At 36.5% G+C, this 20,415-nt stretch overlaps 5 protein-coding genes across 6 annotated transcripts; 2 read left to right on the plus strand and 3 right to left on the minus strand.

Moving 5' to 3' along the window:
- Positions 1–175: 175 nt before the first annotated feature.
- Positions 176–5,298, plus strand: mIF2 (mitochondrial translation initiation factor 2). Its single transcript, XM_066406547.1, has 11 exons — positions 176–336; positions 674–803; positions 862–1,084; positions 1,151–1,384; positions 1,438–1,599; positions 1,679–1,972; positions 2,023–2,222; positions 2,270–2,438; positions 2,494–2,800; positions 4,843–5,015; positions 5,105–5,298. The coding sequence occupies exons 1-11, from the start codon at positions 248–250 to the stop codon at positions 5,275–5,277; spliced, it is 2,154 nt and encodes a 717-aa protein (XP_066262644.1). The 5' UTR covers positions 176–247; the 3' UTR covers positions 5,278–5,298.
- Positions 5,299–5,887: 589 nt separating this feature from the next.
- LOC136419734 (polyadenylate-binding protein 1-like) lies at positions 5,888–9,842 on the minus strand. 2 transcript variants are annotated; one of them, XM_066406265.1, is made up of 9 exons: positions 9,632–9,842; positions 7,617–7,982; positions 7,293–7,568; positions 7,012–7,236; positions 6,758–6,961; positions 6,477–6,702; positions 6,271–6,372; positions 6,090–6,220; positions 5,888–6,034 (listed from the first exon to the last, which is right to left on the minus strand). In XM_066406265.1, the coding sequence occupies exons 1-9, from the start codon at positions 9,719–9,721 to the stop codon at positions 5,960–5,962; spliced, it is 1,695 nt and encodes a 564-aa protein (XP_066262362.1). In that variant the 5' UTR covers positions 9,722–9,842; the 3' UTR covers positions 5,888–5,959. The 2 variants fall into 2 exon arrangements, with proteins under 2 accessions (XP_066262362.1, XP_066262361.1); XM_066406264.1 differs by having other exon boundaries at positions 6,271–6,390.
- Positions 9,843–10,422: 580 nt separating this feature from the next.
- Positions 10,423–13,115, minus strand: LOC136420016 (putative leucine-rich repeat-containing protein DDB_G0290503). The gene is made up of 2 exons (XM_066406652.1): positions 11,487–13,115; positions 10,423–11,145 (listed from the first exon to the last, which is right to left on the minus strand). Exons 1-2 carry the CDS (start codon positions 13,109–13,111, stop codon positions 10,503–10,505), a joined length of 2,268 nt encoding a protein of 755 aa, XP_066262749.1. The 5' UTR covers positions 13,112–13,115; the 3' UTR covers positions 10,423–10,502.
- A 599-nt stretch (positions 13,116–13,714) lies between these two features.
- mute (muscle wasted) lies at positions 13,715–20,355 on the minus strand. The gene is made up of 14 exons (XM_066406502.1): positions 20,228–20,355; positions 20,022–20,171; positions 19,754–19,969; positions 19,542–19,700; positions 19,318–19,457; positions 18,994–19,194; positions 18,586–18,937; positions 16,368–17,183; positions 15,981–16,167; positions 15,482–15,926; positions 15,222–15,420; positions 14,974–15,171; positions 14,381–14,924; positions 13,715–14,118 (listed from the first exon to the last, which is right to left on the minus strand). Exons 1-14 carry the CDS (start codon positions 20,333–20,335, stop codon positions 13,835–13,837), a joined length of 3,999 nt encoding a protein of 1,332 aa, XP_066262599.1. The 5' UTR covers positions 20,336–20,355; the 3' UTR covers positions 13,715–13,834.
- On the plus strand, positions 17,537–18,518 carry LOC136419910 (dnaJ homolog subfamily C member 17). The gene has a single exon (XM_066406508.1). It carries the CDS (start codon positions 17,589–17,591, stop codon positions 18,453–18,455), a length of 867 nt encoding a protein of 288 aa, XP_066262605.1. The 5' UTR covers positions 17,537–17,588; the 3' UTR covers positions 18,456–18,518.
- Positions 20,356–20,415: the final 60 nt, after the last annotated feature.

The raw sequence follows: 20,415 nt of genomic DNA on the forward strand, positions 1-20,415 counted from the left end.
AGTTGGAGGAATAGGTGTTGTCTCAGTTTCGCTAATGAGAGGGAAGAAAAAGTATAACTTGTCAATTTCAAACTTTAACCTTAAATTTTGTGGAAGTTCTAAATATTAAAAATTTGTAATATATAATAAATTTCATAACATAAAACATATATTTCTTGCTTGATTTGATGAATAATAATTACTTTAGTATTCATAAACTTCTGAGATGAAGAACGATTAATAAACTAGCGTTGTTCTTTGATAGATTATGGCCATATATTTGAAAACTTTTAATTTAGGAACTGTCCTAAGTTACCAGTACCAAAATCTTCGAAGGTGGCATTCAAAGAGGATAATGTAAGCAATCTTAAATAACCTCATATTACAATTCTTTATTATCCAAGGCTTGGTGCAAGCCTTGAGTAAAATATTTGTAAAAATTTCTCGACTCATACCTACCTGCTCATTTACTTATAGACTATCAATAATCAATTTCAGGAGCAAGCATTTGCATGTCATTTACAGGGTACCTACCTATATTGCTGAAGCTTTGACATCCATAGGTTCTTTCCAACCTAGAAACCTTTAAATTGTGAATCAAATTTGAATAGATTTGATTATTTGATTTAATAGTTAAAGCAAAACTTATCATTTTTCATCAGGCACTTCTTAATATTGTTTTTTTTTGTTTCAGTTTATGCCATTTTCACCTCCAAAATTTATTATTCAATAGCAGTTATAATACCTTTCAATTGAAAAATGGAAAAATGAGTTTCCATTCAAGTTATATTTACCACAAAAGAAGAAAAACCACAGAAGAGAAGGTAAATATTTAAATCAATTGAGTATAGGTCTTTGACTCTTATTGGAGCAATTTATTAGAAAGCCACAAAAATAATACAATATGTACCTAAATCTAAAGGTGAAGTAGTAGATATATGGCAGGGAATTACTTTACTACAATTAGCAAAAGTGCTGGAAAAGGATATTGATCATATAAAAGAACTATTTGGCAATGTTTATCAAAATCCAAATACCCAAATAAATGATATGAAACAACTTCAAAATGCATTGAGAAGGGGTGGAAGAAGAATTAAATTTATTGGTAATTATCTACATATTTGCTTATTTCATATGTGATTTGTCTGTCACATGCATAATTCTTCTACAGCAAAACCCTCAAATGGAACCTATGAATATGAGGATGAAGTCAAAGTTCTCAAACCACGCCCTCCTCCTACCAAAGAAGACTTAAAACCTAGACCTCCAGTAGTTACAGTTATGGGTCATGTAGATCATGGTAAAACTACTTTACTAGATGCTTTACGTCATTCCAGTATAGTAGATAAAGAGTTTGGTGGTATCACTCAACATATCGGGGCCTTCCTTGTTACTCTTGATTCTGGTACTTAGCATAAATCAGCTCTGGGAAACTAATTCCTAAATATGAAATTATAGGTGCAAAAATAACCTTCTTAGATACTCCAGGACATGCGGCTTTTACGTCAATGCGAGCAAGAGGTGCTAATTTGACTGACATTGTAGTATTAGTTGTTGCAGCTGATGATGGGGTGATGGAACAGACCATTGAATCTATAAAAATGGCGAAAAATGCTAGAGGTAATTACAGGAAATGCCAGAAAATAATCAATAAAATGTCCCTGCAAAATATAAAGAACTATCAAACCTTTTCTTTTAGTTCCTATGCTCGTCGCAATTAACAAAATAGACTCACCAAAAGCAGATATTGAACGCACCCAAAGGATGCTGGTCGAGGTTGGTATTCAAGTAGAATGCCTTGGAGGTGACGTTCAAGCGGTTCCGATTTCAGCATTGAAGAAGCAAAACTTAAATCAGCTTACTGAAGCTTTAGTTTTGCAAGCTGATCTGCTAGAAATTGGCGGGGATCCCACAGGCCCCGTCGAGGCTGTTATCATTGAAAGTAACACGCACCCAGGGAGAGGGAACGTTACTACTTTAGTTGTTCAGAGAGGTGGGAACAGGACCGGTATATTATTTTGTGGTGTCAAATGTGTTTTTCAGGTACTTTAAAGAAAGGCGACATTTTGGTGGCTGGAACTGCAATGGCAAAAGTTAGATCAATTAAAGATGCTGATGGAAGGATTTTGGATCAAGTTTCTCCTGGTTATCCGGCGGAAATTGATGGTTGGAAAGTATTGCCTGCTGCTGGAGATGTTGTTTTGGAAGCCAAAAGTGAAAAAGACGCTAGAATTGTTATCAAAGTAAGTTGTATTGCCAAAAAAATTTTTCGATTTACGCATTTTTTTAGTTTAGGGAGGATGATCTTGAGCAAAAGAAATTAGAGGAAGATTTGAAAATTATAAAACAAAAACAGGAAATGCACGATAACAAGTATCAGCAATATTTAAAGGAAAAGCGCCAGTTGGGGAAATTTAAAATGAGGCGACAAGGGCCGAGACAGAAAGAAATTGCTGAAGGTAAGTATTTGGAAAAAAACCGGCCCAAAATTCTCATTTTAATATCAACCTTCAGAAGATGGATCCCCGTTCATAAATGTAATAGTAAAAACCGACGTAGTTGGTACATTAGAGGCAATTTTGGAAACTCTAGACACTTACAAATCGGACGTTTGTCCCTTAGATATTGTAAACTATGGAGTTGGACCATTGACTCCGACAGATATAGAACTAGCCAAAGCATTTAAATGTGTGGTATACGCTTTTAATACACCAGTGCCAGATAGTCTTAAGTCCATGGTGGTGCAGGATGGGATTGACATCCGAGAGCACAACGTTATATACAGACTAATTGAGGATTTTAAAAAGGAAGTTAATACAAGGCAAGTTTATTATTAAATAAAATTCTCTCATTTAAATAATACTTACTTAAAATTTCTTTAATACTCATGAATAAACAATAAATAACGACGAACAAAAATACTTCATTAACAATTTCTAGAATAAACGATAAGAGATTCTAAAATCTCTGTATACCATTCCTCTGATTGATATCCGCCAATTGATTAAAGTGAGCTTTGGCGCTTTGCAACTCCTCCCGGGACTCGACCTCCTCCTGTAACATAAACCTCTTCTCGTTCGTCACCATCAAATTTGTCTCCAATGCTTTAATATTATTTTCCAAGTTGGTAATCTGTCTTTCTTTTAAATTGTTTTTTTCCTATAGGTCTATAATCAAGCGATCTTTCTTTTTTCCCTCCTTAGTTACTTCCGTAAGCACCGTTCTCATTTCTTACGACTTTCTAGCAAGACTTTCAATATGCAAGATCAGTTCATCTTTAGAGAGTTTCAATTCTGCTACTACGTTTGTCCTATACCGCAAAACATTCTCCATTTGGCTTTTTTGCCGAATTTGTTGCTCAATAACATTGGCATTGTGTTCGAGTTCTAGTTCGCTCTCAAGAGATTGTTTCATGAGCTCGTTCAGCTTTTGGCAGCCGTCCTCGATCATCGTTTGCAGTTGATTAGTCGGACAGGTGTTGTCTTGGTTTTCTAGAGCTCGCTGTCTGATTTGGGGTTGCATTATTTCTTTTTGCAGGTTCGACACTGCATTTGTCCCTGAGTTGTTTCTCACTGTCTTGCAACATTATCTTATATCTAATGAAAAGAATAAGTATTTTTTGAGAAAAATAGTTTAAATTTTGATTTGTTAGCGTCTTGTTATTCACTTCATATTAATTATATTTACTATCTCTGTATAACGCTAAAAATTCTAAATTTAAACATCTTATACCGGTTAATACATTATTGCTGTTTCACGAGCTGTTGCGTTGTCTCGGTGTATTTCATACAATCGGTCGGAATCAGCCTACTGACGCACTTCGAGGAGTCCTTGCAATTTCAATTCCGAAGCTCTAGCTTTATTACTAAATTGTTTGACATTCAGCAGACTCTCCCAATTTGAAACTTGATTTTTAATCTTATTTTCATGTTCTGTTAATATTACTTCCAGAGACTCTTGCAGCCACTGTCCTTCGCTTTTTAGGGATTCATTCCGACTCGCCACATTTCCAATATCATCTTTAGATTTGGCGACTTTGTCCAAAAGTTCCACAATTAGAGCTTTAAAATATTCTGGCACATCTTGGCTAAGGTTTTTAATATTGCTTCTACAAAGCTTTCCATTTCATGCAGTACTTCTAGAGGAACCCGCTCATCTGCACCTTGAAACTTAAAAGGTTGATGATACTCCTTGTTGGTATTCTCAAAAGCAACCAATTTGTCCTACTCTTCAATTTTTTTTCTGATCCCTATTAGAGATAAATAAAGGGATTCTAAAGGCTTTTGCTTGTCTACCAACTCTTTCTTTAATTGGAAATAGCATTTGTTGGTGTTTAGAAATTTTATTTTTAAAATGTGTTTGTTTGAAACGGTGCTGGCGACTCGTCGTCGAAAAGGAACTCGTTTTGTTATTGCAGCGAACATTATTGAGTAGTGACAGAATTTTTATAGGGCCAAAACTTTTAGCAGGAAGAAGGATGCTTAATGACATTGTGGGAAAAGCCCTAGGGTGCAAAGCCTTCCGAGCACAAATTCGGATCTGAGATCGCTTAGTGTATTGCTTGGCGGAGGAAGTAGAAAACATTGTAATTGAAGAAGCGCTGCTGTAGGTGGTTCGTGGCGCGCTATCTATTTCTAAAGAAAACGTGTTTTATGGGAATTGCGAGGAATACTGTAGTTTCTCACAATTTAATAATTTAATTCTGAAATGTTATTGTTAAGGGAAAAAAATGTTGACTGACATTGGCACTGACGAGTAAAGTTTTTTTAGGTGAAGATTGCTGTAGAATGAAACAACCTGCCTCCACAACCTGTCTAATCGTCTTTTGGCTTTAGTCTCTTTAATTTGTTTGGAATATTTTAGATTACCGAAAAAGGAAATAGAAGAAATTCTAGGAGAAGCTGAAGTGTTGCAACAGTTTGAAATTAGCAAAGGAAGAAAATTGTTGCCGGTTGCGGGCTGCCGATGTGTGACTGGGCTTCTAAAGCGAGATGCTTTGTTTAGAGTAATGAGAGAAAGAAATATTGTTTACGAAGGTAAGTTATAGTCCAATTAGTTGATATTTCAAAAGCGATAATTAGGGAATTTTGCTAAAACACTAATTTGTGTTCTTTTCTTTTTTTAGGACCTTTAGCATCGATGAGACACTTAAAAAGTGAAGTTGATGTTATAAAAGCAGACACTGAATGTGGACTTCAGCTGGTCGACCACGATATCATATTTTTAAAAGGAGACAAAATATTATGTTTAGAAAAGAAGATGGTTAATCAAGAAACCGACTGGGATCCAGGTTTTTGAGTGTTTGTAATTTTTGCTTGATAATAAATGCGAAAGTTTTGTTAATTTTGTAATCTATTAATGTTATAAAAATCACAATATATTAAATTTTAAAAAAAGTATATAGAATTTTCTGTAACTGGTAATTTACAAAATGTCTCAAATTCGATGGTTTTACGGGGTATCTCCCAGGAATAAGTTTTTTTACCGTAGAAATTAGTGTCTATCAGTTATTTTTATGTGATGATAATGGGTGGTGTGAAATTGTCGTGATATCTGATTTCGACAAATAACACGTAAAGTATGAACCCAAAAACATTTATTTGACCACATTACTTTTGATGTAAAACTCGGTAGCAAAGACGCGAATGTTTCCTTGAGGCTGTGTCCACTTAACAGCAAGGTTTACAGCATCTTTACGGCAAGCAGCTGAGTTTAATGGTCTAACTTAAGATAAAGGGAGGGATAGTCAGAGGTTATGCGGATTAATAAATTTTAGCTCTACTTCGAGTTCCATTCCACCCATTGAGCGAATTTAGTAAGACGTGTATATGTTTTGTCGTACTTATTAGCAAGAGAACATATTAACATTTATTAATAAAAAAATTAAATCAGCAAGCATGCGAACTTACTTCAGGAATTGTTATCAAAAACGTTTTAAACTAACGATAATAAAACACCCGCACAACGAAATCTGCGTTTTTCATGCCTTGTCTTGCACTGTCACCCCTTTTTTGTTGGCTTTGTGAGCTTCAAGTACTGCTAGTGCTTCTTCAACCTAAATGTACCTTAAAAATAACATTTAAAAAAGAAAATTAACACTCTTAAGGTACCTTCGCCATCAGTGACTCTTGATTTTTGATCATATGCACCAGCTCGGAATTATCAATTTCCAGCAGCATTCCTGTGATTTTCCCTGCCAATTCTGGATGAAGTTTCTCCACAATCCGGAACAATTGCTCCCCTATGAATCTTAATATAGCTAAAAGGTTCCTAATTTACTCTAAGACTTACCTAAAAGTTGTTTTTGTTCCTGTGGGGCCGCATGCATTATTCTTGAATCAGCAATAAAAGTGTCCGGGCCGTGGCGAGTTGTGTACTTAGAGTTTGGACGCGCTGTATGTCCCGTTGCACCTAAAGACATTGCAAACAATACGTTCATCTTTCGACAGGGAAAACATTTCCACAGATTTAAGCCTGAGGGAGGGTTACATAGATACCGGTTATAGGTCGGGCGTGCACTCTTATGGAAGCAGGCCGCGAAGGCGCTCGAAAGGGCGAAGCACTGAGCAGTGGCAGCTCGAAAGAAGCTCCATTGGGTCGAGGCAAGGGCTGCAAAGCGGGCCATCGTGGGGCCGCCCTCAATGCTGGCGCAGGGCCAAATATACGGGGACCTTGAGCCACGGCTGGAAGCAAAAAAGGAGGGCCTCCCGGAAATTGCAAACCCTGAAATTGTATTGTTTTATTTGAATTTATAAACGCATTAGTGTGAAATTGTCACTTGTTGTCTGGCTGCATGGGCTCTAGCAACATATTGACTGGTGAGAAATGCTCTTCTAGCCTCTTTGCGTTGAGCTAAAGCAACATAGAGCGGTTTTGTGCCCACAATTTTGGCGTTCATGTCATGTATGGCCTTATTTGCTTCTTCCGCGGCAGAGAAGCACACAAACCCAAATCCTCGAGATCGGCCGTTCTCAGTCATCACCTAATTTTGACTTTTCCTAGTAAACATTCAATTAAGTGCAATTTAAAAACCTTGGCAGAGGTGATGTTGCCAAAACACTCAAATTCGGCCTTCAACTTGTCGTCGTTAAAAGAGTCGTCCAGGTTTTTGATATAGAGGTTAAGGCCTTGGAATTTGTTGAACCTCTCCATTCTCTGCTGCTCGTACTTCTTTCGCAGCTCATTCATGCGTTCTGACTTTTTTTGAGCGCGCCCCACATAGAGTATTCGATTGCCATACTCTTTACCATTCATTTCCTAATGTTGAGTTATTACAGCACGCTCCGATAATTATTTCAAGTGACAGAACTTACTCGTGCAGCCTTTTCGGCCGAATTCGCATCCTCATAAGCGACAAACCCAAACCCTTTGCTAGTGCCATCCTGGTCCCTCGCCACCATGCTGCTTGTGACCGTCCCAAACTTGGAGAAAATTCCATAAAATTCCTCGTCCAACATATGCTGCCCAAAGTTTTTGACATAAATGTTTGTAAATTGCTTGGCCCGCTCCCCTAACTTTTTCTCCCTCTCCGATCGCGGGATAAATTTTCCCACAAACACCCTCTTCTCATTTAAAAGCATTCCATTCACCTTTAAACCAACCACAAAATGATCGATTTATTATTTCTTTCCACTAACCTTCTCTATAGCCCGATTAGCGATATCTTCACTCTCAAAATGAACAAAGCCGTATCCTTTGGAATAACCATCTTCATCCAAAGCCACCTTGCAGCTGAGAATGGTCCCGAATGCCGAGAACGTGTCGTACATGGCCTTATTGTCAATGTTCTTGTCCAGATTCTTGATGAAAACGTTTCCGACTCCAGACTTTCTCAGGGAGGGATCTCGCTGACACCACATGATTCTAATAGGCTTTCCTTTCAAGTGATCGAAATTCATAGTGTCCAGGGCAGTTTCTGCATCTCGAGGACTGTTGAAGTTCACATAGCCGTAACTGAGGGATTGCTTTGTGCGGGAATCGCGGCAGATTCGAAGCGATAAAACCTAGTAAACATGAAAGAAAATGAGGAAGAAATTATCAAGATGAATCGAATCACAAAAACTGTATACAGTTTTAGCGCAGTTCAAAATCGCATATTGGACGATTCAGTTCTTGTTTGTAAAACGTCGAATTACTCTAAAACGTTAAATTTCACATCAGAAATTAATTTTCTCTAATGATGTATTGTGCAATCTCATTAAATAAAGGGTAATCATTAAGCAAGACGAAGTAGAAATTGCAATATTGATAAGCGTACAAATAGAACCCGAGCATTTTTGGTGAAATTGAGCTTAATCAATAATATACTTATTGGAAATTAATAATCTCCATTACTATCTACAGTCTTTAGATGATGGACGCTCTCGGATAGAAACTTAGTGGTTTCCAGGCAGAATAGTTATCGAACCATTTTCGAACATCTTCAATTTTAGAGAACCGCTGGTCAGCTAGACGGGACCGCGTTAATCTGAACAAGTGGAAATTACGAGGAGCTAGGTCTGGAGAATACGTCGCACGCTGAAAAATTTCTCAGCTTAAGGAGAATATGAGTTCCTGTGTCGGTTTTGCTGTATACGGACGAGCATTTTCATGCAGCAACGTCACTTTCCGACTTCCTTGGTTACAGAGCTTCACATAATTTGATCATTTGGTTTTGATAACGTTTAGCCGTAACAGCGGATTTCCTTCCAATCTCATACTTTTCTACACTTAGAATTGTCATAGAGAAAATTCTTTGTTTTATATCGAGAAAGCAAATTTATGCAGATGTCAACTCTTCAATTTTTGTCGTCTTCGGTTAGCTCGTGAGAAACCTATTTTCCTTCCTTTTGAATGTTTCCCATTACACGCAGTCGAACTGAAATTGCTTGTTGAGTCACTTCTCACCGTTCTGCAAGCTTTTTTTCAGTTTGGCATGGATTTTCGTCCAATAAAGTTTCACTACAAGTTGTCCACTCCCGGATGTAGTGGATCGTCCTCAAAGCATAAAATTCCCTCACGAAACCACCTCCTAACAGTTAAAGCGCTAACAGGATTATCTCCTCAAGCCGAATGAATTATTTCTGTAGTTTCAGCAGCATTTTTATTCAGTTTAAAACAAAACAACATTGATATTCTTAAATTTTGTTTGGGGACGTCCATTTTTTAATCATGTTTCATACACTAAATGACAACTCGTGGGCAACTGATACTTTTATCATATAAAGAGCAATGATTTAACCGTACATGCTCAAAATTGCGGACTAATTAGATGTGTCTACGTATGTTTTTTAATACAGCTAACTTCAGTGGTTAGTTTCTTTTTATGCACCGCTTAAACATACGTCTTGGATAAATTTATCCCTTACCTGTAAACAGTCAAATGTTTGGTGGTAAATCGGAAATGACTTAATTAACGCCCTACGTTTAGGGCTCACCGCCTACTGCGAAATTGTTTTCAATGATCACCCATTATAAACCAATTAATTAGGGCCCCGCCCAATCGCAGACTTTTTGTCGGTCTACAGTTTGGTCTCCTGCTTATCGCCTTAAAGGCACGCGTGAGTCCGCACATTCACCGATTTTAAATCGGTCGATAAATGCACTCACGTAAATACTCACTCCGATTCCAACTCAACTATCGGCTGACCTGCGGGCAACCTTAAAAACCAACCTGTCCTGCTGAAGAAAACTTCTCGTACAGCATCGCCTCCGTGACATCGGGGTGCAAGTCCCCCACATACAAGGACCCCATGGGAAACATGACTTGCGACGGAATGTCGGTTTTTGGCTTACTTTACAAGTCTTTTACTTAAACCACTACGCGGACATACAATTTTTTTGTGGTTTTCGTAATTTTTTGATTTTTGTTAACTATTTGACAACAAATTATTTACCGTTGTTTACGTTCTCCTCGGCAACCTGTGCGCGGCAATCTTGATTTGATTCAAAAGTCGCCGGGCTAAGGCCGGCGCTGTGAATGGTCGGATTTTGAAAAAGTGTCAAATCAAAAGGCAAATGGTAAAAGCGTTGAGTTCGAAGATTATATACCCCAGGTGAGCGTATCTTAGGAACAGGGCTGGCCTTAGCAAGTCTGGCGCCCTGGGCGAAATTTTTAATCATCGCCCTACCCTCAAAAAACCGCCGATCAAGAAACCCCGCCACCTTTCTCGGTCCACGGCCCTGGACCGTCGCTCAACTTTCCCTTCATAAGACCAGTATTGGTTAGGAATTTGGTCCTTCCCCAGACACCATGAAGAGTGTTTAAGACGTCCTAATAAGGTCAGAAATATACCTACATGCCTGCCCAATAACGAGTGATAATAAAAAAAAACTCGCAGTAGGCAAGAGGGTGTTCATTTAATGCCTTACCGTTAAAGTAGAAAAATCTTCCAGCCTTAACTTCTGTATTAAGTACTCCTTTTCTGTTTTGAGGACTCTCAACTAAACAACCTTTTTCCTAAAATGTCTTTACTACTCAGGAGCAAACAATAAATAACGACCGTCAAAAATTCTTCACTGGCAATATCAAGTTTCTAACTTAGTTAAAAGGGCTCCTTCATGAATCTCTGAAGTCCTTCCGCCCTCTGGTTGATATCCGCTAAATAACTAACATAAGCTTTGGTGTTTTGTAGTTCCTTTTCCAGAGAGCCGACTGCCTCATGCAACTTGAACCTTTTCTGGTTTGTGTCTCTGACCTCCGTTTCCAACTTTGTAATCTGCCTCTCTCTTAAATTGATCTTTTCCTGCAGCTCTTTAATCAAGTGGTCTTTCGTTTTCCCCTTCTTAGTTACTTCTCCAAGCGTTGCTTTCATTTCTTGCGAGTACCTGGAAAGGCTTCCCTTTTCCAGGACTAATTCATCTCTGGAGGCTTTCAGTACCTCCGTCATTTTTTCTCTGTACCTCAAAAGATTCTCCATTTGGTTCATTTGTCGAGTTTGTTGTTCGATGACGTTGGCATTGTGTTCGAGTCTTTGCTTGTTCTCAATAGATTGTTTCGTAAGCTCGTTCAGCTTCAGGCGGCCCTCATCGACCATACTTTGCAATTGATCGGTCAGACAGGTGTTGTTTTGATCTTCCAGGGCTTTCTGTCTGATTTGTAGTTGCATTATTTCTTTTTGCAGGTTGGCCACTTCGTTAGTTTCACCCTTGAGTTGCTCTTCTCTCTCTTGCAACAACATCCTATACCTAATGAAAAAATTTATTTTCTAATTTTTTTGTAGCACAAAGCAGTTTTTCTAATAGAATTTTTAGTAATACAATTAGTTATAATGAATGTGAAATACCTAAGTGATAAAATTGGACAGTAAAAATTGGTAAGTAAATCGGTTTTGCGGTCGCTTACTGATCAATATTACAGAAATTGGCGAATAGAGAATGAAATTAAGCATAACCAACCACAAAATAGAGCAGATAATTAAAAAAATGAAGCAAGAAATGGTTTTAGATTTTTGAATTGTGAGTCAACCTCAGAACAGGAGTGAATTTACAAAAATTACCTATTAGGCACAAATTAAAACATCCTATACCTGTTGATGCACTCCTGTTGGCTTGTGATCTTTTGCATTATCTGGGTGTACTCGATACAATCGGTTGGAATCAGCCTGCTAGCGCTCTTCGACATACCTTCATTTCCTTCTTCTAAATATCTGCTTTTATCTTCAAGTTCTTGAATCCGCATGTTCCTCGCTACTCCTTGCGCACATTGCTCTGTTGTATGATCGTCCGTTCTAGCAACATAGCTTTCGAAGGACGCACATTTTCCTAAAGCAACATCTCTTTCCTTGACCACTTGCTCCAATTCAGTTTTTATACTGAATAACTGTTTAGTGAGCGCTTCAATGGTCTCTTGCAATTTCTCTTCAGTGCTAAGTTTTTGCGCCTCTATAGCTGCAAGCGTTGTAGCAAATTCGTTTTTTTCGGTGCTCAGCTTCTGAAGCATGTTCTCCTGCTTCTTCAATTTCCCGCTCATTTCTCCTTTAATTTTATTACACTGAAATTCTTTAGTTTTTAACTGCTCCTGCAAACTCTTAAATTTCTTCTGCATTGTTTCAATTGCCGCTTCCGAATTTTTCTTTTCATTTTCCAGATCTGCTACTTTTGCGCGTATTAATTTCATATTTTGCGCATTTGAGCTGTTTCTTGTTCTTGCATCTATGCAGGCTTTTCGCTCACTTTCAATGTCTTGTTCCAGTTTCTTAATTTGATTCCTCAAACTACTTATTGCCTCATTTAATTTTACAACCGCACTGCTATGGATTACTCTCGTTTCATCCAAACTTTTCTTTAAATCAACGATAACGTGGTTGGATTCTTGAATAATACATTCCTTTTCTTTCAATTTTAGCTCCAAATCAGTGACTTTATTTCTAAATTGCTTCATATGCAGTAGATCTCCCCAATTGGCAACTAGATTTTCGACCTTCTTTTCATGTTCTCTTAGCATTGCTTCTAAAGACTCTTCCAGCTGCTGTCCTTCGCTTTTTAGGGGTTCAATCCGACCTGCCACATCTCCAATATCAACCTCAGATTTGGTGACTTTATCCAAAAGTTCCACAAGCAGAGCTCTTCTGTTTAACAGTTTCTGGCATACTTCAACTAAGGTTTTTGGTATTTCTTCTACAGAGCCTTTCATTTCATGCAATACTTCTAGCGAAACCTGCTCACCGGCCCCGTCAAACTTAAAAGGTTGATTGTACTCCCTATAGGGTACTAGCTTGATATCCTCAAGAGTAACCAATTTGCCCAATTCCTCAAGTTTTTTCTTGGTGTTGAGTAAAGATTTGTAAAGGTCTACTACAGGCTTTTGCTTATCTATCAACTCTTTCTTCAGTTGCAGGTAACGTTTATTTGTGTTTATAAACTTTATTTCTAAAGTGTGTTTACTTGAAACGGTACTGGTGCAATTCTTCGTCGAAGGGGAGCTATTTTTATTGATTGAGTGGGAGTTTTTGAGTAATAAAGGAATTTTTATGGAGCCAGAACGTTTAACGGGAAGAGGAATACTTGATGACGTTGTGAGTAAAGCCCTGGGGTGCAGTTGCTTTCCGGAGGACGTTGAAAACATTTCACTTGAAGAAACGCTACTATAAGCAGTTCGTGGTGTGCTCTCCATTTCTGGGATATCAATTGGTTGCACGCTGCTGATCGACATAAATTCATTGTCTTCATTGCCGGCTGCACTTTCGAAGCTGCTCAGAACATTTTCGCCTTGTGGTGACGCCATGTTCGCACAAAATACGACAAATACCACAATTTTGTCACAATTTAATCATTTGACTGGAATTTATAATAATTTTACTTTTAATAAGAAAAATAACTCGCTGACATTTGACGCTGACGATTAGCGCTTCTTTAGGTGAGGATTGAAGTAGAAATGGTAGGTAAAATAAAGCAACTGGCCTTATTGTTCTTTCTGAAGGCAGGTTTATTTTAGCTCGTTTGGAATGTTTTAGGCTATCGAAAAGAAAAGTTAGACATTCTAAGAGAAATTGAAATATTGCAGTAGTTCGAACGTAGCAAAAGGAACAAAATTCTTACTGTTTTTGCGGAATGCCGATGTTTGAATGGGATTCTAACCGCATTAAGGTGCTATGCAAGTGTCTTCATCATTTCTTAATTTACTGATAATATAAGATTAGGAATAGCTTAGCATTGTCCTGGTGCGGCCTGTTATAAGTGAAAAAGTTTTATTAATTTTGTAATTGATTAGTGTTATCGAAACCATAATTAGTAAAATCGGAAAAAATATACACAGTTTTACTTACAGAACAATTATATTCATATTGTACAAATTAAAATTGACTTCAACAGCAATAACAACTTAATATTTTCACTTAAGTTAAAAGCTAACTGAATCAATATTTGTTAAATTTCATCACGTATTTTTTAAAGTCTCTATTAACAGATCCATAAGTCTCGACAATCTGCTTCGAATCTGACTAACAGTCCTATTGGGCAGTTTATCAGATATAATTTGTAAAGCGTATTCCTTATCATCTTCTTTCTGAAGCGTTTCCAAAATAACGGTGTCTTCTTCTCTTTGCCACGGAGGTTCGTCATTGGTGTTGCTGTCGCTTTGAGACCCTTTGACGCTCTCTGTAGACGAAGTGGAATCGTCCGATTCATAGTTGTCTTGGGAAGACTCTTCAAGGTATATTTCTAGAATTATTTATATTTGATGTTATGAGATGTGTCATATTTTAAAGGAAATAAGCTTTATAATGATATTAGAAGAACTGGTTTTATTTCAATTAAACATTTTTGACACTCCGAAAAATCCACAAAATACTATTTAAAAAAACGTAAATTAAAACCGTTGTACAACGACTTGAATGATTAAGATATTAATGGTAAGATAATAAAAAACTAACCAGAATCAACATTTTAAATTTCATGCATAATCTGTTTCTAAATGCCTTACCAGTCTCAGATTCTGTAGTTTGTTGTCCTGGAGTCAAAGGCTTCTCCAAAGATTCTCCTGAAGAATCCATGCAATCATCTGTTGATTTGCCCGGATGCTCTTCACTGGTTTCATGTTCACTTTCTTCAATTTCTGCAACAACAAAACCGTCCTCCTCTTTTTCATCTGATTCTTTAAGTGTTTCCTCAAACTCGTCCACTTTATCATCAAATTCTTCCAACCTTTCAGCGAGTCCGTCATCTTTTTCATTCAAATCCTCCGACTTACGATCGTCTACTACAGTGAAATCAACCTTCCCCTGTTCCTTTCCTAAATCAGTCTTTTTGGAATCTTCTTTTCTGGATTTCCTCCCGGAATAAGTACGCTTCCTCGGCTTGATGCTATCCTTCTGTGCATCTAATAATTCCCAATTTCGCCCCGGTGATTTCTTTGGTGAAGCAGATTTTTCTTCTCGGTACTTTGGGCTACTCGCCTTTTTCCTTTTTCCGGGAGTTCTTTGAGATATAGATTTTTTCCGTTTTCCCAAATCTTCATCCTCAGTATCCTAAATATAAAATCTAACAATACAAAATTCTTTTTAAAATAAAAAATACCTCTTCCAAGTTTTCTTTAGTGCTTGACGAGGTTAGTTTATTAGGGCTTATATTAGAGCGCTTCTTCTTAACACCAGAACCAGAGGTAGATTTCCCCATTAACCTTATGTTATGATTGATGTGCGGATTGGTTTTAAACGTTATCATTGCAGGCTGAAATACTCGCCCAGTGGCAAGATAAGGCTTCCCATTAGCGAACTAAAGGAAATAGGTTTCAACTTCAAAAACATTTTAAAGACTTTTATTACCTTCAAACCACAGGAATTGCAATGTTTATACCGACTTTTATACTCATTATCTTCGATTCTGTGACAATGGCAAATGCAATTTTGCCCGCCGTATTTGTCTTCTGTGTTTGGAACAACAAAAGTTTCATATATTTCTTCATTGTCTGGTCTTGCAAGTTCTTTATTAATATCAATTGTTTCATAATGCCCTTCCAATAAACTATACAATAAAAATTATCAAAATAAATAAAAATGAACAAGAATATAAATATGTTAATAACCTTGGAGGCGGCCGTTCATCTCTAAAACTTTGAAAAAATAAATCCAACAAAATCTTATTTCCTTTGAGCATGGGCACCAACACAGATTTAACCTTTTTCATGGTTGTGTCCTCAGCTTTAGCTAGTTCCATTAGAGCATTATAAATTCTTTTCAGTTGTGTAGGCTGATCCTTTAAAAATATTTCTAGCTTCCTTAAAAACTTTACGCGTATTTGCAATTCCAACCAGGGAATTAATTGGCCCACTGCACTAGCTTCTTTTTCCCTAAGGAAAAACAGGAAATCGTCGGCGAGTTCGGTATATTTAGGCCGAAGTATTGCTTGAACTTCTTTGTAGAGATCAACTACATCTCCAGACTCAAAATTGTTTAAAACCTGCATTATTTGGTTGTAATCATTTAGCTCTAAGGTTTTACGCAGTTTATCATAATAGGTCACAGCAAATACTGAAATTGACAAATTTCATAAGAGGATTTTTAAATTTTTTAAAACAATCTCACTCTCGTTTTTATGTTTTTCAGTTTCGGGATCGTCAGGCGTCGCCACTGCCAAGTTGGTTAAAAAGTCTTTTTTTAATTTGTTTTTCTTTCTTTCAGCAGCTGAAAGTTTCTTTTTAGTATGTGGATTTACTAACGGATTAACAGTTGAATTGGGTTTATGTAGACCATTGAAATTTTCAAGATTGTCCTTAAAGAATAATAGAAATAATCAGATAAATCTATTAGAGGTTTCTGGGCATAACAAACAAATAATACTAAAATATAAATACATGATACAGCTTACTTCCCCTTCTCACAAAATCCCACTCCATACATAAAATTATGCATTCCTATACTGTTTATATAAACAGCTATTAATTACGTCATAATAGCATCTCAAGCCCTTACCTTTCCACATCCTGTTGGACCAGAACTATATCCACTACTACTTGGCAAATCATGCTCATCAGACTGTGACATTTGACAAATTTGTATATTACTAGAATTTCGACAAAACTCTACTTCAGTGCTTGTATTTGCTTTTTGGAAACTGCTGCTTGTTATAGTGGAAAACTCCAGACTCCTAGTAATTCTTAACCTCTTATGATCTTCAATGGTACTTGATGTTATGGTTTGCGGCCTTTTATGCCCTTCTATGCTATCAGCACTACCTTCAGCAGAATCATCCTGAATGGAACTTATTATAGGGCAATCTAAATTTGTTGCATTATTTTCTTCAGGAGCTTTTATTGGGGTATTTAAAGAGGGCATACTGGGCATCATATTTAAAGAATTTTCTGTAATTAGTGTTTCTTTTGAACTTATGCTCAGTTGTGCAGAATCAATGGTATCCACCTCAGTTAAGAAATTTACCAATTTTTGTACATCAATGAGCCTTGAAAATATTAATAGAAATTGTTCCAAACTAGTTCCAGTATTTAACTTAGTTTTATCTCTTTGGGGAATGAGAGAGGATGTGGTGTTTGCCCTACAAATTGATAGGTCTCCCTTATTACATTTGCCAATCTTTAAGCCTTCTGAGCCATTTATGTCCTGGGAGTTAATGATCTGTATTAGCACAGAAGTGTCAGTTTTATTCTTTCTAGGAGTGTTCACCTTTTTGGCTTTGGGGACACTTACGTTCCTTGTTGGGATTACAGGTACAGGACTAGGATATATCGGGGAGAGGTTTAATGGACCTGAGAGTACGATTATGTTAGTATTCTGCAACAAAAAAGGGAAAATATATTCTGAACTTATCAAGTATTCAGTAGATTTAGTTTTGTGTCCTATTATGAGTTTAAGGAAACTAGCTTTTCTAGTTAATTGTCTTTTATAGGATTAGTTACGACCATTTTTTATCCTATTAAAAACAAAAACATTCGAAACTGTCACTTTGATTGGTACATCTGTCAAAAAAAGCGGTTCAAACTGCTCGGATAGTTCTAATTGTGTAAGAATGAATATTTAATGTACGTTCGTTGAGTCTGCTCAGCAGTCGGGGAAATGTCATTGGCAAAGAATTTTAGTTTGAGGTTAGAATACCTTTCTTGATGTTTTTCAAACGTTTGTCATAAAAATATTCCTAAGTTTTCCTATAATCTTAAGTTAAGTAAATTTTATACCGTCATGGACGACCTCAAAATAGAAGAAATGGACTTATATGAAATCTTGGAAATAGAGCCATCCAGCTCGGCGTCAGAAATCAAAAAGGCCTACAGGAAAAAAGCGCTCCAATGCCATCCAGACAAAAACCCAGATGATTTAGAAGCAGCCAAAAAATTTCATCAATTATCAAAGATATTAGAAATTTTAGCTGATGAGGCTGCCAAAGCTGCATATGACAAAGTATTGAAAGGAAGAAAACAGGCTGCGCTACGGCATCAAGAATTAGATGGAAAAAGGCGAAAGCTCAAAGAAGATTTGGAAGCAAAAGAGAAATTGGCTGCTAAAGGGCCAAACAGACCTCAAAAGTCTGAGGCACAGAAACTGCGAGAAGAAATTGAACGATTAAGAAAAGAAGGTTCCAAACAAGTAGAAGAGGAAGTGCAAAAAGTCTTGCAAGCAGTGAATGCTGAGAAGAACAAAGTGGAATCTGTATGGGATAGTTCAAACAACAAAATAAAAATTAAGTGGAAAGCTGAAAAAAAAGACCCAAACAATGGAGGGTACACACAAGAAATGTTGCACAGATTCCTTTCAAAGTATGGAGAAATTCAAGCATTGGTAATATCACCCAAGAAAAAGGGCAGTGCTCTAGTGGAATTCAAAGACCAAAAGGCAGCAGAAATGGCCGTGGAATTAGAATTAGGTTTATCAGAAAACACTCTTAAATTTGAATGGATAAACGGGCCACCTAGAACCTCATCTAATAAACCTAAGAGTGGTTTAATTAAAGAAACAGACTTTGAAAGTGTCACCTTGATGAATTTAAGAAGAGCAGAGGAAAGGAGGAAATTGATTGAACAAATGATGGCAGATGAAGACAATAGTTAATTCCAAATGTGGCCTATAAAAAAATTGTTTCAAATTCATTGTACTTATGTACCTATTCCTTAGGGATCTTTTGTAAATACTGTATAAAATTGAACATTTTCTGTTTAAATACTGATGAAAAATTACATACCTGTAGCACATTATTTGTTTCAGTTGGGTAAATAAAATTCCTCCATTGCTCAGGCAGTTCTTTTGGTAGTCTTCTACATGGAGGAACTATTTGTTGCAAAGGATACACATAATGCACCATTGGAGTTAATTTCTGACGTAGCATATATTGTTGAATGGGATTCGTCAAACATCTTGGATGTTTAGATTGATATATATGTTTTAAAATAATTTGACTACTTCTATGAGGCATCATGTATTTACTGACAAGTGCCACCACTTTTTTTAAAGGTGGTTTTCCCATCATGTTTTTTATATGGGGTGAAGTTTCAAATAAGAATTTTTCAAACATGTCCAAGCCAAATACCAATAAACTAAAATATTAATTTTTTTGTTTTTAGTGTCATTATATAGTTATGCATATTATTACTGGTCTTCGGCGCCGGTAAATCCGATCCTGCTGCTTGCAAATTGATCTGATTTAAATGGAATTTTTGGTAATAAGGCTGGGTAAAGAAAAACGTCGCTTTTGGCGATTGTTTCTAAAATAAGTTTAGGGAATGTCACCAAATATTGCCAGTTGCCAGTCATTTTGTGTTGAATTGATTTCAAGAGTTCTGTCTGAACATGTCTACAATTGATTTATAAGCATGAAAAACAATTGCAATATACAGTGTGAGAAAAAAAATCCTGTTATAAGGTTTGCCACCCTGTAAATGTAAAATTGTTAAAAATTGATTTATCTGATGCTTACTCTTTAGTTTTCTTTACACGCTCATCATCTGTATGAGAAAATATTTCAATCCAATCTTCAATAAGTTTCAATGCTGGGAATAAATTGACTGGCCGAAATGATGAATACATTTTTCCATCACTGAGAAATTTTAAGTTGAGCTGCAAAATATTAATTTTATTATCTTGAGTAAATTTTAAAATTTTAATAAAAATGTGAAAACTAGTATTTTTCATCATTCTCACCAAATATTCCTTAAATTGGACACTGGAATTATGAAATTCTGGATGATCATAAGTCAAAAGAAAGTTTTGAGTTAACATTTGTATATGCTGCCTCATTTGTTGTTCCAAGATACACAAGTGTTGGTGACTAATTTGATATAAATCTACTGCTTCATTAGGCTGAAAAAATTGAACATTTTTTGCAGGAAACAACTTAAAAACTTAGATAATACCATTCCTTTTTCAGCCACACAGGAAGCAGATTCCTCACAAACATTTAAGCAATTTAAAATATTAATGTTTTCTGAATTTATTCCATCCCTACTTATCCTGCTTGTATCTGGAGTTTGACTGCTGTTTAATCCAACAGTTTTAGCCCCATTCTCCTCTGGACATGTGTCTGATGCATTACTTAAATACTCGAAAAATTCTTCCCATAATTGTTGCACCTAGTACACAGTTAATTTCAATGCTTTAAATTTTACCAGTTAAAGACTAAACCTCTTTTTTTGTTATTTTAACAGCCTTGTCCATTCTAAACTCTTCATTATCTATATCATTTATTTTGTCATCTGCCATAATATTGTATTCAGGGTCCTGTTCTTCATCTTCCGTCTGTTTGAATAGTTCCTCTAGAGGTTCAGTAAACCCCTATAAATGTGTTATTGATAAAACTTTGGTGTTAATGCAGGCCTAAATTATTTTACTTGTAAAAACTGCTTCCAATCATCATCATCACACTCCATGTCGTACATATCAGTGGTAATAGCTAGGGGGCCAAAAATTTTCTCTATTACCTCTACTTTGAGTATCATGAAATAAAAAAAAACAATTGAGAAACACTGAGGCAAAAATTTAACCTCACATTTTGAAGAACCAGCTGATGTTAGCATTT

This window comes from Euwallacea similis, chromosome 3 (assembly GCF_039881205.1).
Source record: "Euwallacea similis isolate ESF13 chromosome 3, ESF131.1, whole genome shotgun sequence".
Classification (NCBI taxonomy): Eukaryota; Metazoa; Arthropoda; class Insecta; order Coleoptera; family Curculionidae; genus Euwallacea; species Euwallacea similis.

Bases quoted from the DNA above. Each gene is read 5' to 3' on its own strand.
- mIF2 (XM_066406547.1), top strand. From the start codon at position 248: ATGGCCATATATTTGAAAACTTTTAATTTAGGAACTGTCCTAAGTTAC. The intron at 1,600-1,678 runs GTAATTACAGGA...CTTTTCTTTTAG, and splicing joins AATGGCGAAAAATGCTAGAG to TTCCTATGCTCGTCGCAATT. The intron at 2,223-2,269 runs GTAAGTTGTATT...GCATTTTTTTAG, and splicing joins ACGCTAGAATTGTTATCAAA to TTTAGGGAGGATGATCTTGA.
- LOC136419734 (XM_066406264.1), bottom strand. From the start codon at position 9,721: ATGTTTCCCATGGGGTCCTTGTATGTGGGGGACTTGCACCCCGATGTC. The intron at 7,983-9,631 runs GTTGGTTTTTAA...CATGTTTACTAG, and splicing joins AGTTTTCTTCAGCAGGACAG to GTTTTATCGCTTCGAATCTG. The intron at 6,962-7,011 runs GTTTTTAAATTG...AGTCAAAATTAG, and splicing joins GCAACATCACCTCTGCCAAG to GTGATGACTGAGAACGGCCG.
- LOC136420016 (XM_066406652.1), bottom strand. From the start codon at position 13,111: ATGTCGATCAGCAGCGTGCAACCAATTGATATCCCAGAAATGGAGAGC. The intron at 11,146-11,486 runs GTATAGGATGTT...TTTTTTCATTAG, and splicing joins CAACAGGAGTGCATCAACAG to GTATAGGATGTTGTTGCAAG.
- LOC136419910 (XM_066406508.1), top strand. From the start codon at position 17,589: ATGGACGACCTCAAAATAGAAGAAATGGACTTATATGAAATCTTGGAA.
- mute (XM_066406502.1), bottom strand. From the start codon at position 20,335: ATGATACTCAAAGTAGAGGTAATAGAGAAAATTTTTGGCCCCCTAGCT. The intron at 16,168-16,367 runs GTAAGGGCTTGA...TTATTCTTTAAG, and splicing joins GTCCAACAGGATGTGGAAAG to GACAATCTTGAAAATTTCAA. The intron at 15,172-15,221 runs GTAATAAAAGTC...TATTTCCTTTAG, and splicing joins GCAATTCCTGTGGTTTGAAG to TTCGCTAATGGGAAGCCTTA.